This window comes from Cnephaeus nilssonii, assembly GCF_951640355.1.
Source record: "Cnephaeus nilssonii genome assembly, chromosome: 12".
Taxonomy (NCBI): Eukaryota; Metazoa; Chordata; class Mammalia; order Chiroptera; family Vespertilionidae; genus Cnephaeus; species Cnephaeus nilssonii.
In genome coordinates this window covers 71,639,015-71,655,931 of record NC_137083.1, presented here as the reverse complement: position 1 = coordinate 71,655,931, position 16,917 = coordinate 71,639,015, and the positions used below count along the sequence as shown (strand labels likewise).

Here is a 16,917-nt window from a genome sequence, read left to right as displayed (position 1 = left end):
AGGTTTGAAAGAACAGTGAGGTAAGAGAAGAGAATATCACCTATTCTCACAGGGAAAAATGCCAATGTGGATTAAACTATTCCAGTATGCTCCCTGTAGCCTGTGGCTGAATTGATGGTTCCCACAGCATCTAGTAAGGCAGAGATCAGAAATTTAGGAGCATATGGTCCATTTGGGGAATTCAACAATTTCTTTGCCTTCTAAAATGGCTGCCTTCAAACTCACCCTCAAGTTTAATAACTCCTCTAGTGACTAGAATCCAGTTAAAAGGACCCATCTATTGCCGAAACCGGTTTGGCTCAGTGGATAGAGCATCGGCCTGGGGACTGAAAGGCCCCAGGTTCAATTCCGGTCAAGGGCATGTACATTGGTTGCGGGCACATCCCCGGTGGGGGGTGTGCAGGAGGCAGCTGGTTGATGTTTCTCTCTCATCGATGTTTCTAGCTCTCTATCCCTCTCTCTTTCTCTGTAAAAAATCAATAAAATATATTTAAAAAAATAAAAAATAAAAGGACCCATCTCTTAACTGGCTCTTCATTTGTTTTGTAGGGCATCCATGTTTAGTACAAGGACAAATCACAATGCAGGTGATTTACTCCTTGGCCTGTTGTCCATAACACAGTGCTTGGCACATAAAAGGTGTTCAGTAAGTGCTAGTATAGCTGCTATGACTACTACAACTACTACTACTATTATTATATTAACATTTTTTAACATTGACATTATTGTAGATGTCCCCCTTTTCACCCACTTTGCTCACCTTCCCCTCTCTCACCTCCCCCTCTCTTGGCCTTACCACACTATTGTTCCTGTCCATGGGGTATGCATATATGTTCTTTAGCGAATCCCTTCACCTTCTTTATCCAGTCACCCCATCCTCATGCCCTTGGGCGCTGGCCAGTCTGTTCCATGAGTCCATGTTTCTGGTTCTATCATTATTTAATTTTGTTCATTAGAGTCCACATATTAGTGAGATCATATGGTATTTGTCTTTTTCTGACTGGCTTATTCGCTTAGCATAATACTCTCCAGGTCCATCCATGCTTTTGCAATTTTACAGCCTAAATAAGCTTACAGTAGTTTCTTTAACCTTTGTTTTCAGAGATATTTTTTCCCTAACGTTTGAAATGATTGCTGATTTTTTTTTTTATAACTTTTTAGTTTTTTTCTGTTTCACATGCCATATTTTAATGAGGCATTAAAGGGAGCACAGGACAAAGCAGATCCACATTTTGGGTTGTTGTTGTAGAACTGCTATCCAGTTCTATCTAGTCAGTACCTCCAACTCTTTAATGTTCCCTTAGCCTCTTCATTCCAGGGCTCTGTGTGAGGTGCACTATGTCCCCGGAGACAAACACACAGGGTTATGTGCTCACTGTTTCACAGGTCTTTTCTAGGAGTGGAACTTGGGAATAACTTGTGCTCTGAAGAATATGGAAGGAGGCTCTTATTGTCACGAGGGCCAGAAACGAGGCTGGCTCCTCACAGGCCCATTACACGTGATTCCTGAATAAGCCCTCTGGTATTCTAGTTCCTGCTCACCGGAGTGATTCTTCACTTCCCACAGTCACCTGTTGTATTATGTTCTTATCTCCTCTCTCCGATGATTCATAGAGGTCACTTAATTTTTGATCCTTGTATCTAACCCTCCTACCAAGTTTCCTCTTAGGGCCATGCTTAGTTTCTTCCCAATTACTCATTAATTAAATGAGAAGACCTTGCCAAGTTAAAGTTCAGCAAATTCAGACGCTCCATGATGCAGCCCCAGAGGCTGCCCCTGGATAACTGGTGAGCTATTCTTTGAGCCAGGGTGACCTGTTGGGAGTGCCCGGCTGGATCAAATGAGAAGCCTTAATTTTTGTCTCTGGGTTGAAATAGCACATTAGGAGAATTTTATTGTTCACAAAGCTAGGTTAATCTTTACCAGTTTGTTTTTGAATTTGCTTTGTCTAGTCCTAGCAAGTAGTGATGTGCCTGGACATTTCAGGAAAATCCAGGTAATGTTTCAAAGTGCATACCCCAATTTTTAGGTACATTATCAGGCCTCATGTTTTTAAAAGTAATTGCTAGTGACCCTGGCGAAACTAGTCAAGATACTCCTTGGTTGTAAGGCAGTTTGGCCTGTGTGTACAGCCTTCATGTATTGGGGAGGCCTTTAACTAGGTTCCTCCCTCTTTCAGGGCGGCTTCCTGCCTTTCCACCCTGGGGCAGCACACACCAACGATAAGATCACAGTGGACTTATTTTTAAAGGTCAGAAGTAAAAATAAGTACAGTATTAAAAACATTCATTATTTATAGCTTCTTTTCCTTTGCCAGTGATAGGCTACTGTTTTCCTTTCGCTATTTTATTCCTTAATAGGCTCTCATCAGTATCCCCATGTGTGCCCTGTCATGCCATGAGCCTGAGCTTTGAGGGCAGGGCCACTGGTTTTTAGGTCTTTGTCACCCTTCAGCTGTGACATAGTGAGGTTGATGTGAAAATTAATTCTCTAATAAGTGAAAATGCTTTTGTTATAAACATTAAGTAATAGGTAGATTGAAGTGGCAAGTATTAAGCATTGATTTGCCAAATGCCATGCCTTAATGATTTTAGCCAGAATATCCAGTAAGACTATAAGATCAGTAGGTTCTTCAATGAGCACCTTACACTCTCTAAATGTTTCTGTTCCTGCTTTTCTCTTTATTTGTATCTCTATTTCTTTGAATGCTCATTATTATCTCTCCCAACTCTAGTCAGCTTTCTGTAACCAGATATAATAGAGAAATATATTTTAATTATTAATTATTGTTGCTATACAATCTTAATGAAATAAAACCAGATGAGTGAAATGTTTATTTTTCTCTCTTTAAAAAACTCAAATAATTTGTTCATTTATCAAAGAATTAAAAAATGTTTTTATTGATTTTAGAGAGAGAGGAAGGGAGAGGGAGAGAGAAATATCGATTTGGTTGCCTCCTGCATGCACCCCTAACTGGGGATCAAACCCACAACCTGCTTATGTGCCCTGGTTATGAACTGGTAACCCATTGGTGCATGGGATGATGCTCAACCAACTGAGGCACACTGGCCAGGGCTATCAGTTAATTCTTGATGATTAATTGATTAGCAAGCCAGTTTTCAGTAGAAAACCTTTCCTCTCCTTCCTTTATGATTTGTTTCTGGGAAGTTCATAGTAGGGCTACTAAAGCACTTTTATTTTATTTTATTTTTTCCCATTTTTTTTTATTAAGGTATTATATGTGTACATACCTTACCATTGCCCCCTACCCCCACTCCCATACATGCCCTCACCCCCTAGTGTTTTGCGTCCATTGGTTATGCTTATATGCATGCATACAACTCCTTGGGTTGATCTCTTATCTCCTCCACCTCTCCCTAACCTTCCCGCTGTAATTTGACAGTCTGTTTGATGCTTTACTGCCTCTGTATCTATCTTTTTGTTCATCAGTTTATAATGTTCTTTATTATCCACAAATGAGTGAGATCATGTGGTATTTTTCTTTCATTGACTGGCTTATTTCACTTAGCATAATGCTCTCCAGTTCCATCCAGGTTGCTGCAAATGGTGAGAATTCCTTCTTTTTTATGGCAGCATAGTATTCCATTGTGTAGATGTACCACAGTTTTCTGATCCAGTCATCTGCTGACGGGCACCTAGGCTGTTTCCAAATCTTAGCTATGGTGAATTGTGCTGCTATGAACATAGGGGTGCATATATCCTTTCTGATTGGTGTTTCTAGTTTCTTCGGATATATTCCCAGGAGTGGGATTACTGGGTCAAATGGGAGTTCCATTTTCAGTTTTTTGAGGAAACTCCATACTGTTCTCCACAGTGGCTGCACCAGTCTGCATTCCCACCAGCAGTGCACGAGGGTTCCTTTTTCTCCGCATCCTTGCCAATACTTGTCATTTGTTGATTTGTTGATGATAGCCATTCTGACAGGTTGAGATGGTACCACATTGTCATTTTGATTTGCATCTCTTGGATAATTAGTGACTTTGAGCATGTTTTCATGTGTCTCTTGGCCTTCCTTCTGTCTTCTTTCAAAAAGATTCTGTTTAGGTCCGTTGCCCATTTTTTTATTGGATCATTTATCTTCCTGTTATTAAGTTGTATAAGTTGCCTGTAGATGTTGGAGATTAAACCTTTATCAGTGATAACATTTGCAAATATGTTCTCCCATACAGTGGGCTTTCTTGTTGTTTTGTTGATTTTTTTTTTTTTTTTGCTGTGAAAAAGCTTTTTATTTTGATGTAGTCCCATTTGTTTATTTTCTCTTTAGCTTCCATTGCCCTAGGAGCAGTATCAGTGAAGAAGTTCTTTCGGCATATGTTTGAGATTTTGCTGCCTGTGGATTCCTCTAGTATTTTTATGGTTTCCCATCTTATGCTTAAGTCCTGTATCCATTTTGAGTTTATTTTTGTGTATGGTGTAAGTTGGTGGTCTAGTTTCATTTTTTTGCATGTATCTGTCCAATGTTCCCAACACCATTTGTTGAAGAGAGACTGTCTTGACTCCATTGTATGTTCATGCCTCCTTTGTCAAATATTAATTGAACATAGTGGTTTGGGTCGATATCTGGATTCTCTGTTCTATTCCATTGGTCTATATGTCTGTTCTTGTGCCAGTACCAGGCTGTCTTGAGAACAGTGGCTTTGTAATACAGCTTGAAATCTGGTATTGAGATCCCACCTACTTTATTCTTCTTTCTCAGGATTGCTGTGGCTATTCGGGGTCTTTTTTTATTCCAGATGAATTTTTGGAGAGTTCTTTCTAGGTCTGTGAAATATGCCATTGGTATTTTAATGGGGAGTGGATTGAATCTATAGATTGCTTTGGGTAGTATGGACATTTTAATGATGTTGATTCTACCAATCCATGAACATGGTATGTTCTTCCATCTGTTTACGTCTTCCCCTATCTCTTTTTTCAGTGTCCTGTAGTTTTCTGCATATAGGTCTTTTACCTCCTTGGTTAAGTTTATTCCTAGTATCTTAATTTTTTTGATGCGATGGTAAATGGGATTGCTTTTTTTAGTCTCTCTTTCTGTAAGTTCACTATTGGTGTACAGAAATGCTATAGATTTCTTGGCATTAATTTTGTGTCCTGCTACATTGCCGAATTCATTTATTAAGTCTATTAATTTTTTTATGGAGTCTTTCGGGTTTTTTATGTACAATATCATGTCATCTGCAAATTGGGACAGCTTTATTTCTTATTTTCCAATTTGGATGCCTTTTATGTCTTCTTATTGTCTAATTGCAAAGGCTAATACTTCCAGTACTATGTCGAACAGGAGTGGTGAGAGTGGGCATCCCTGTCTTGTTCCTGTTCTTAGGGGAAATGGTTTTAGTTTTTGCCCATTGAGTATGATGTTAGCTGTGGGTTTATCATGTATAGCTTTTATTATGTTGAGGTATGATCCTTCTATTCCCACCTTGTTTAGAGTTTTTATCAAGAAAGGGTGTTGCATTTTGTCAAATGCTTTTTCTGCATCAATTGATATGACTATGTGATTTTTATCTCTCAATTTGTTTATGTGATGTATCACATTTATTGATTTGTAGATATTGTACCATCCTTGCATTCCTGGGATAAATCCTACTTGGTTATGGTGTATGATCTTTCTGATGTACTGCTGGATCCGATTTGCTAGAATTTTGTTGAGGATTTTGGCATTTATGTTCATGAGGGATATTGGTCTGTAATTCTCTTTCATTGTGTTGTCTTTATCTGGTTTTGGTATTAGGGTGATGCTGGCTTCATAGAAGGAGCTTGGAAGTGTTCCTTCCTCTCGAATTTTTTGGAATAGTCTGAGGAGGATAGGTTTTAGTTCTTCCTTGAATATTTGGTAAAACTCCCCTATGAAGCCGTCTGGCCCCGGGCTTTTGTTTGCCGGAAGCTTTTTGATGATTGCTTCAATTTCTTCCATAGTTATTGGCCTATTGAGATGTTTAGATTCTTCCTGATTGAGTTTTGGAAGGTTATATTTTTCTAGGAATATGTCCATTTCCTCCAGGTTGTCCAGTTTGTTGGAATTACTGAAGCACTTTTAATTCAGGCTAATCTTTTCTCTGTCTTTTAGAAGTGTGGATTTTATTGAATTCAATGCTTAGTTTGTCCTTAGAAAGTTACTAAAAAGTACATAGTACAGATATGAGTGTTCGTAACTATAGAGTAACAAATGAATCCTCTGTTCTGGTGACTTTTTTTAAAAATAATCAGAAATGTGTGATCAATGATAATGTAAGAAGGGGAATTTTGAGAATTTTAGGCACTTCAGAATTAGGCTGGCAGTTATCAGCTCTAGATTTGTAACTAGGGTTGTTTGGTTTATGTTTTGTTTTTTTCCTTTTTAGAAATCTGCCTCCTTCCACAGATTGTTGTGTGGGAAATAACAAATCACTATGTTTTTGTTTTTTATAATGGCCAAGCAAAGCCACCTCAGCTGTACCTCCTCTTGTCTTACAGCTCTAGGCTGATCTCCTTCTGTGCCTTTCTCTATCTCAGAAAGTGTTTATGTAGTCAAGTCATGACTTCTGACTGAACACATTGTGTTAGTCCAGACCAGTGGTTCTCAACCTTCCTAATGCCGCGACCCTTTAATACAGTTCCTCATGTTGTGGTGACCCCCAACCATAAAATTACTTTCATTGCTACTTCATAACTGTAATTTTGCTACTGTTATGAATCGTAATATAAATATCTGTGTTTTCTGATGGTCTTAGGCGACCCCTGTGAAAGGGTCATTTGACCCCCAAAGGGGTCGCGACCCACAGGTTGAGAACCGCTGGTCCAGACTCTTGTGATTACAAATGACAGACCACAAGTCAATTTCATTTTAAGAGTGGGTACAGAGGTAGGATGGTTTATTGAGAGGATTCCCCTAGCCAGGAAGGATGGAATCTGCGTATTTTTCCACATCTGCTTATTTGCAAAGGGTTCATAGTTCAAGTTCCTTCCCACCTCAACTGGCACAACTGCTTAGAAAGGCTGTGCTGTTTGCTCAGCACCTCAAAGCAGGCCCCTTTATTTGCTCATATTGTCCTTCCATCCCTCCTCCTGCCCTCTTTGGTCTGGTTAAGGTCTACTTAATCTCCTAGTCCTCTTCCCAGACCCCCAGCCTGAGATGCGTTCTTTTTATGTGTTTTCATAAAATTCTATGCACAGAAACTATATATACATTCATCAAACTTTATGGTAATTGCTTATTTATTTGTTTGCTTCTCAAGTGACCTTTTGGAGTTTGGGAACTGTGTCTGATTCATGGTTCCATTCTTTTAAAAAATATATATATATTTATTGATTTCAGAAAGGAAGGAGAGTGAGAGAGATATCCTACCTAATAAAAGGGAAGTATGCAAATAACCATCACTCCGCTACGCCCACGATTGGGCCGGTGGGAGGCTGGGGGCGGGACTCAGGGTGGCTGATTGGGCTGGCGGGAGGAGCGGGGGGCGGGCGCTGCGGGAGGACTCATGGGGCCGGCAGAAGGCGCCGGTGGCGGAACTCGGGGTGGCCGATTGCGTGGCTGCCGGCACCAGTTTTCTGCCAGCACCAGTTTTCCTCTGGCCACCCGTCGATCGGAGCACCTCCTGCCAGCCACGGTGGGAGGCGCTCCGATCGGCGGGTGGCCAGAGGAAAACTGGTGCTGGAGGAACTCGGGGTGGCTGATCGCACTGGCGGGAGGCGCTCCGATCGGCGGGTGGCCAGAGGAAAACTGGTGCTGGAGGAACTTGGGGTGGCCGATTGCGCTGGCGGGAGGCGCTCTGATCGGCGGGTGGCCAGAGGAAGACTGGTGCTGGCGGAAAACTGGTGCCGGCAGCCAGGTGAAGGAAGGTCTATTGCACGAAACTTCATGCAACGGGCTTCTAGTAGAAACATAAATGATGAAAGAGAATCATTGATTGGCTGCCTCCTGCACCATCCCCACTGGGGATCGAGCCCACAACCCGGGCTTGTGCCCTGACCACGAATTGAACCGTGACCTGAGGTGTTATATACCCTCCTGTCTATAGGTTTCGAAATTCCTCTGCTGACTATTTTGGTACAGATTCATTCCCCAGGTGTCCCCCCCCACCTCCTTTTTTTTTTTTTTTTTTTTTTTTTTTTTTTACTTTGTTGTGGGCTCCCCAGAACTCATGAAAAGCACCTGGCAACTTTATCTTGCCAAGCCTTGAGACTGCTGGCTTCTCTGCTTAGAGACTAAAACTGCCCTTTTTTCCTATCCGCTTTCCCCCCTCCCTTTCTGCATTCTCTAATTAGGGAGGGTTGTTTTTTTTTTTAAACCATTTGCTCTGTGTCCTTGGTGGGGAAGATATTGGCTTGTTAGTTACAAGCTGGCTGCCTACACTGCTTGGCCTTGTTTTAGCTTTCCTATCTCAGTTTCTCTATTCCTCCTGCCCTGGAATCCTGTAACATTTCCACAAACAAATTCAGTAAGCAATCCTATATAACAAAGAGGTAATATGCAAATTGACCATCACTCTAACACACAAGATGGCCGGCCCCATGTGGTCAAAGATGGCTGCCCCCATGTGGACACAAGACGGCTGCCACAAGATGGCCAGCAGGGAAGGGCAGTTGGAGGGGACCAGGCCTACAGGGGAGGGCAGTTGGGGGGACCAGGCTGGCAGGGGAGGGCAGTTAGGGGCAATGGAGCCGGCAGGGGAGGGCAGTTAGAGGTGACCAGGCCAGCAGGGAAGGTCAGTTAGGGGTGACCGGGCTGGCATGGGAGGACAGTTAGGAGCAATCGGGCCAGCAGGGAAGCAGTTAGGCATCGATCAGGCTGGCAGGGGAGTGGTTAGGGGGTGATCAGGCTGGCAGGAAGTGGTTAGGGGGTGATCAGTTAGGGGCAAGCAGGCAGGCAGGCGATGGGTTGGGAGCCAGCAGTCCTGGATTGTGAGAGGGATGTCCAACTGCCTGTTTAGGCCCAATCCCAGTGGGATATCCCTCGAGGGATCCCAGATTGGAGAGGGTGCAGGCTGGGCTGATGGACACCTCCCCCCCCCCCCCATGCACAAATTTCATGCACCGGGCCTCTAGTATGAATATGTGTGTAAAAAGCCTTTTAGGTCAGTTGTTGTTTGGGTGATAGCCAAAGTTTTATGACATATCTAGTTATAAATGATAATAACTAAAATATATTTATAAAATGTGTAGCTAACCTTTTTATTCATTTATTTACTTAATTCTTCAATTACAGTTGACAGTCAATATTATTTTATATTAGTTTCAAGTATACAGTATAGTGGTTAAACTATTATATAATTTATGAAGTGATCTCCCTGACAATTCAGGTACCCACTTGGCACCATACATAGGGAATACAGTATTATTGACCATATTCCCTATGCTATATTTTACATCCCTGTCCTGTGACCATTTTGTAACTACCAATTTGTACTTCTAATCCCTTTACCTTTTGGACCCAATCTTCCAACCCTCCTCCCATTTGGTAACCATCAGTTTGTTCTCTGTATCTATGAGTCTGTTTCTATTTTATTTGTTTATTAAATTTCACATATAAGTGAAATCATATGCTATTTGCCTTTTTTTGGACTGACTTATTTCACGTAGCATAATATCTTCTAGGTCCATCCTTGTTGTTACAACTAGTAAGATTCCATTCTTTTTTTATGGCCGAGTAATATTCCATGTATATATGTACCACATCTACTTTATCCACTTGTCTATTGATGGGGACTTGGGATGCTTCTGTATTTTGGCTATTATAAATGATGCTGCGGTGAGCATAAAGGCTGTATATAACTTTTCAAATTAGTGTTTCGGATTTCTTTGGATATGTACCAACATGTGGAATTACTGGGTTATAAGGAAGTTGTATTTTGAAGTTTTTGAGGAACCTCCATATTGTTTTCCACAGTGTCTGTCCAATCTGCATTCCCACCAACAGTGCACAAGGGTTCGCTTTTCTCCACATCTATGTCAACACTTGTTTGTTTACTTAATAACTTGAGCCTTCCTGACAGGCATGAGGTGATATCTTAGTGTGGTTTTAATTTGCATTTTTTCTGACAATTAGTGACTTTGAGGATCTTTTCATACATGTATTGGCCATCTGTATGTCCTCTTTGGACAAGTGTCTATTCAGGTCCTGTGCCCATTTTTTAATTGGGTTGTTTGTTTTTTTGGTGTTGAGTAGTATGAGTTCTTTATAAAGTTTGGATACTAACCCCTTATTGGGTGTATCATTAACCAATATCTTCTCCATCCAGTAGTTGTGTTTCGTTTTGTTGATGGTTTCCTTTGCTGTGCAAAAATTTTTTAGTTCGGTTTAGTCTCATTTGTTTATTTTTATTTTTGTATCCCTTGCCGGAAGAGAAATATCAGAAGAAAATATTACTAGGAGAAATGCCAAAGAATTTTTTACCTGTGTTTTCTTCTAGGATTTTAATGGTTTCGAGTCTTACAATGAAATCTTTAATTCATTTTTAGTTTATTCTTATGTATGATGTAAGAAGGGGTTCTAGTCTCATTTTTTTTGGCGTGTATCTGTCCAATTCCCCAATACCATTTATTGAATAGGCTATCTTTACACTATTGTATGTTCTTGTCTTCTTTGTAAGTGAACCTTCTTAATGGGCAACCAGGACAATTATATAGTTGATGTGAACAGAGTGCCAGGAGCCAGTCAGGAAAGTATAGCTGTTGAATATAGTTATTTTTTATTTGTTTTAAGGCTGACATACTGCTTTGTTGGTTAATCAAAGACTCAGATGTATAGGTCCCACAACACATATAGGGCATCTTCATTATTTGACTGACAGGTATAACCAGCTTAGATGAGACTTTTCAGTGGTGATGAATCCAAGAAAACTATTCACAACAATAAAAAAGGTGCTCTTTTTCCTTGTATGGAGCTTTTTTTCTTTCAGGATTTATAACCTGACACCTAATATTCTGAACTTGTGTAGTGCCTAACCATTTTATTGGGGCTTTGTTATAGTTGTAAGAATTCTTATCACCAGAAACAAATGATTTCAACAGAAAGAAAAATGAAGCAGTTGTTTTTACTGGCATGCTCATGCGTTCTTTGTTCTTCTCCGTCTCTTTCTTTTTTCAGTGAGCATGTTTTTGAATACGTTAACACCGAAGTTCTACGTGGCCCTGACAGGCACTTCCTCACTAATATCGGGGCTTATTTTGGTAAGTGATGGAATCTTTCCTATTTAAAAACATGCTGATTACGTGTGTGTGTGTGTGTGTGTGTGTGTGTGTGTATGGTGTCCCCAAAAATGTATACACACACTGAATAATTATGAAGGCAGTGTTTATTAAAATACATTTCATTTTCAAAATTGAGCTATCAGCTGTTGAAGTGTGTTTTCATTTTTTGGGGACACTCTGCATACATTAGTATGTATACAGGGGAAAAATCTAGAAGAATATACACCAGCAGCTTAGTGATTATCTTGCATGTGTGTATATGTTGGGTGGGGCCATTTATAGAGGCCTAATACTACTTAGGTTACATATTGGTAAAATATTTTTTTAAACTTTTTTAAAAATTGATTTCAGAGAGGAAGGGAAAGGGAGAAAGAGATAGAAACATCAGTGATGAGAGAGAATCATTAATTGGCTGCCTCCTGCATGTGCCCCCTCTGGGAATTGAGCCTGCAACCCCAGCATGTACCCTTTACCAGAATCAAACCCGGGACCCTTCAGTCCACAGGCCAACACTCTATCCACTGAGCTAAACCAGCCAGGGCCATATTTGTAAAATATTTTTAAAAACTTTAAGCAATAAGTCTGGCTGGTGTAGCTCAGTGGTTGAGTGTCTACCTGTGAACCAGGTCATGGTTTGATCCCTGGTCCAGGCACATGCCTGAGTTGTGGGGGTGTGTAGGAGGCAGCCAATCAGTGATTATCTCTCACCATTGATGTTTCTCTCTCTCTCCCTCTCCTTTCCTCTCTGTATCTATCTATGTGTGTATATATATATATATATATATATATATATATATATATATATACACACACACACACACACACATATGTTTAAGTTATGTATTACTTTTGTTGAAAGTGGAAAAACAAAATATAAATAAAAGAGAAAATAAAGGAAAACAATTTCGCATCAAATTCTAGGGTCTAAGACACTACAAAATAAATGTGACTCAGTTCAAGTAAAATGTTTTCATTACTCCTTTCAAAATAAATTATTGGACATAATCAAAATCAATAGAAATCAAGCTCTGTCTCTTTAAATTTATTGACATGGATATGGAAATTCTAAGCTTTTTCCCTCTGATCTCCTTTTCTCTCAAAATTTACATATTTTTCTCTATTGTTTCCCTTTAAATAATTCCAAATAAGCAAAAACTATGATAATTATCTCTGTGGTTCTATTACATTAAGCTCTAAAATAGTTACAGGTGAGATAAATGATAACATCTGAAGTCATTTTCTTTAAGTACCTTAAATAGGGTCATCTATACTCAGTGGAATCAATCCATATACTTAAATGACCTTTAAGGAGAACGTGGATATATATATATATATATATATATATATATATATATATATATATATATATCTCCACGTTCTCCTATACACACACACACACACACACACACACACACACACACACACACACACACATACACCCTGTGATTACTTTTTATTATAGAAACAGGGACAAGAAAGTTATCACAGAGTTTGTGTTGAGAAAAGCTGTAGAAAAACACACTTTTTTTGGGGGGGGAGGGCACAAAGATGTGGAGCAAGAGGGTAAATGAACCTGGATGAACAGAGGGTTTCAGAAGCTTGAGCTTTTAAGGAGCAGAGAAAAAAGGTGGAGCTATGTGTGTAGGGCAGAAACCTGCAAACAGGTGAGAGGAATGGTGGTAGTGTGGGGAGCACCCTTTTTTGTGGTCAGAGCATCTTCAGGTTAATCTTGCTATGTTGTAACATATGGGTTGCTGGACTCAAGGGAAGAGATGTTTAAAATTGATACTATTGCACCAGGAATGGGAAGAACATCAGCAAGGGGCACTTCAAGATGGTTATGTAAGTGGAATCCAAATAGAAAGCCCAATGTTGGCTGCAGAGACCAAGCAAGGTTAGGGGAAGTATATTAAAGTTCCTTCTAAAAATGGGTTGAAATGAGGTGTATGAAATAATTTATACCATATTGCCCCTTAAATGCACACCCATCTGTATCTGAAGTCTTCCTTGTTCTAAATAAAGACCTCATAGGGAGTTCTGCATCAGCTGTAAGAGATTTGCCCATGCTCATGTTTTTGGTTCATAGTGAAGCCAGATCTAGAACTTCTGACTTTAGGTTCCCACCTCAATATGCTGAAATGGACTGAAGAAATGTCAAACTTAGAAAACGCTTTCACATGCTTGATACGTTATTACTAATACATGCTGAAAACATGGCAATCTTTTCAGCACATATATATTTTTTTTTGGGGGGGGGAGGTAGGTATTACAAATCTCCATCTAATAATTATTTACATTAAAAATAATATTTTAGTATTTTTTTCTAAAACATCTTCAAAATCTTTTTTCATTAAACAAATGGAAACAAAGGGTGAGCATTTTTGCATACAATTTGAATAGCAATATCATACCGAAGCCAGTAATCCACCTGGTGTGGAAAGGTAGGGTTATGCATTCCTCTCAGAAGTGTTCACTTGAGAACATTACCTGCTTAGGTGGTGCTTACTTTGTGCCAGGCAGAGATCTAAGCGCTGTACATGCTAACTCATTACTCTTCACAACAGTACAATTAGGTAATTGCTAGTGTTGTTTCCATTTTACTTACGCATAAACGGGGTGGTAGAATGGGCAAGGAAGAAAGCTGCCTTAGGTCACACAGCTGGCGAAGGGGGAAGAGGTGTTTCCACCCAGGCAGTCATGCTTTTGCACTCATTTCACTGCCTGCTCAGTTGTTGTGTTAGCTTGCTGCACAAATGGCGGGTCTGGATTTTATTCTAGCAGTATATTGTCATGGGAGCATTAGGCTTTAATTACAAGAATGTGGGTTGCGCCCTAGCCAGTTTGTCTCGGTGGATAGAGCGTCATCCTGTGGACTGAAGGGTCCCAGGTTGGATTCCGGTCAAGGGCACATGCCTGGGTTGCGGGCTCGATCCCCAGTGCGGGGCATGCAAGAGGCAGCCGATCCATGATTCTCTCTCATCATTGATGTTTCTATCTCTCTCTCCCTCTTCCTTCCTCTCTGAAATCAACAAAAATATATATTTTTTTAAAAAAAGAATGTGGGTTGCTTTCACTCTGATAAGCTAGACCCCAAACAGTCATTTTTCTTTCTAATTCAGGGATGGTGAAATCCCATCAGCTTGCTTTTCTTGTCCTCCAAATAAAGGATTTCCCTAGACCAGTGGTCGGCAAACTCATTAGTAAACAGAGCCAAATATCAACAGTACAGCGATTGAAATTTCTTTTGAGAGCCAAATTTTTTAAACTTAAACTTCTTCTAACGCCACTTTTTCAAAATAGACTCGCCCAGGCCGTGGTATTTTGTGGAAGAGCCACACTCAAGGGGCCAAAGAGCCTCATGTGGCTCGCGAGCCGCAGTTTGCTGACCACTGCCCTAGACCATGGCCATTTTTTGCACATCAGGCTGGTGAGGCTTTCTCCCTGCCTGTGGGCTGCAGCTGCTGAAACCTGATGACCACTGCAGTGCTTCCTTATGGGATATTTGCATTGCAGCATTCTCAGAGGATATGCCTTGAACAGCGTCCAGCACGGCCAGGGTGAACCTGAGGAGGGGCGGTGAAGGATTAAATAAGACAGACAAGAGAATACAGTTGGGCTAGATGGGACACTGTTCTCGGATGGAGAGACAGTGCCACAACCTGTAAGCCGAAGCTTTATTTTATAGTCAGATCACACAAAACAAAACAAGGGCAAGATATTTAGAATGTTCTTGCGAATTTCAAATCTTCTTTCCTGTTGTTGCCATTCTCTGAACTCTATTAAGTTTTGTTTAGGCAGCACTTGCTGCGCGTGCACTTGCACACACACAGACACACACACAAACACCCCGCAGCCCACATCCCTTAGCTACCTAGGACTGCAGGGTCCGACTATAAGGTCAAGCTTACAATCATAGCCTTTTGGTATAATTGTGCTGGGAGGGCTTTGCCCTCCAAGCTGGGACTTGTATGTGGCTTTGCCACACGTCAGTCCGAGGCTTGAACCTGTCCGAACGCTGTAGCTGCTCTCCACAATGCCTGACTATGTGGAACTTGAGCAAAGGAAAACCTCTAACGTGTGGAGATTTTGAAAGGCGTTTCTCAAAAATGTTTAGTTTGTACTGAGGGCAAAGTAACTCCAATTATACTTGATAATTGTAGGCTCCTGCTTTAGATTGTTGACATTGGTGTTGTCCAGCCTTCGGGGACTCAGCTTTGCTAACGCTGGAAGGAACCTAGGGTGGAGGTTTCTATTCAGCCACAACTCTTTTCTGCCAAGTGCATTTCTTGGAGAAGCAGCATTGAGGTAAAGGATCAGGTGCTCTGAAAAGAGCTGCTTAGCGGTTTGGTTTGTTTCCTGGCACCAGAGAGACGATTATCTAACTACTCTCCCCTGAGCAATGTTAGGAGAGTCAAGCAGAGAACTTTCATAGTACCGGGCTGCCCCTGGGGAAATTGGTTGTTTGGGGACCTCAGGATTCCTTTGCTGGAGACTGAAATTATCATGTAATGTGATGTCTTAGGAGAAGAGAGGTAAGAAAACAAACAAAAAACCCTGGTGTTTCCTTGTCAAGAAAATGTCAATTAATTGAACAAATATACATAGAAATAAAATGTATTTGCCAAATGCTGTTCTCTTTTACACTAATGTGTTTAAAAACATATGAGGACTAATTGGTGTACATTTCACTAGATGTCACAGCTAGTTCTTAATTTCACAGGTTGAAAGCCAGCAATGAGTTTGTTATACCACCTACTTCTCACTCTTCCCATTTGGTTTCTGTGCCCAGGTACTCATCCAGGCAGCTCTCTCTCTGCTTAACTTCAGGCTGCCTCTCTGCCTGCTTGGCACAAGCCCTTCCTTCCTCCCTCCCTCCCTCCCTCCCTCCCTCCCTCCCTCCCTCCCTCCCTTCCTTCCTTCTTTCCTTCCTTCCCTTCCCTTCCCTTCCCTTCCCTTCCCTTCCCTTCCCCTCCCCTTCTCCTTCCCCTTCCCTTCCCCTCCCCTTCCCTCCCCTCCCCTTCCCCCCTCTCTTCCCTTCCCCTTCCCTCCTTTTCCTCCGATTGACCCCCCCCCTGCCATTCCTGCCCCCCCAGGACAAGCCTCCACTGCCCCAGTGTCTGTGTCCATTGGTTATGCTAATATGCATGCATACAAGTCCTTTGGTTGATTTCTTACCTCCCTCCCGCCCCCTGCCACCTTCTCTCCGAGGTTGCACTGAGGGAAGCACTTTCTCCACATATCCATCTGACCACTCTCAAAAACAAAAACAAAACCCAGAAATGTGCTCCATTGAAATAAACATTGCCCACAGAGGCTACTGGGCATGTCCTTGATAGAGCAGATAAAAGACGAAATCGGTAGATTGGGTTGTGATGACAAATGGCTGGAGTCGGACTGAGATGAAAAGGCTTGTGCCAGTGCTGGAGAGGATGCGGAGAAAAAGGAACCCTGGTGCACTGCTGGTGGGAATGCAGCCTGGTGCAGCCACTGTGGGGAACAGTATGGAGATTCCTCAAAAAACTAAAAATGGAACTCCCATTTGACCCAGTGATCCCACTTCTAGGAATATACCCCAAGAAACCAGAAACACCAATTAGAAAGGATATATGCACCCCTATGTTCATACCAGCACAATTTATAATAGTTAATATTTGGAAATGGCCTAAATGCCCATTAGCAAATGAATGGATTAAAAATACTGTGGTACATCTACACAATGAAAT

At 41.2% G+C, this 16,917-nt stretch overlaps 1 protein-coding gene across 7 annotated transcripts in view; it reads left to right on the top strand.

Annotated features, from left to right (window-relative positions):
* Positions 1 to 16,917, top strand: part of ST7 (suppression of tumorigenicity 7) — a 307,385-nt gene that overhangs the window by 153,960 nt on the left and 136,508 nt on the right. For all 7 annotated transcript variants that reach the window (XM_079786006.1, XM_079786004.1, XM_079786003.1 and 4 more), the window contains exon 2: positions 11,091 to 11,173. In XM_079786006.1, the coding sequence (XP_079642132.1) occupies positions 11,091 to 11,173 (83 nt within the window). The remainder of the gene's footprint in view (positions 1 to 11,090; positions 11,174 to 16,917) is intronic.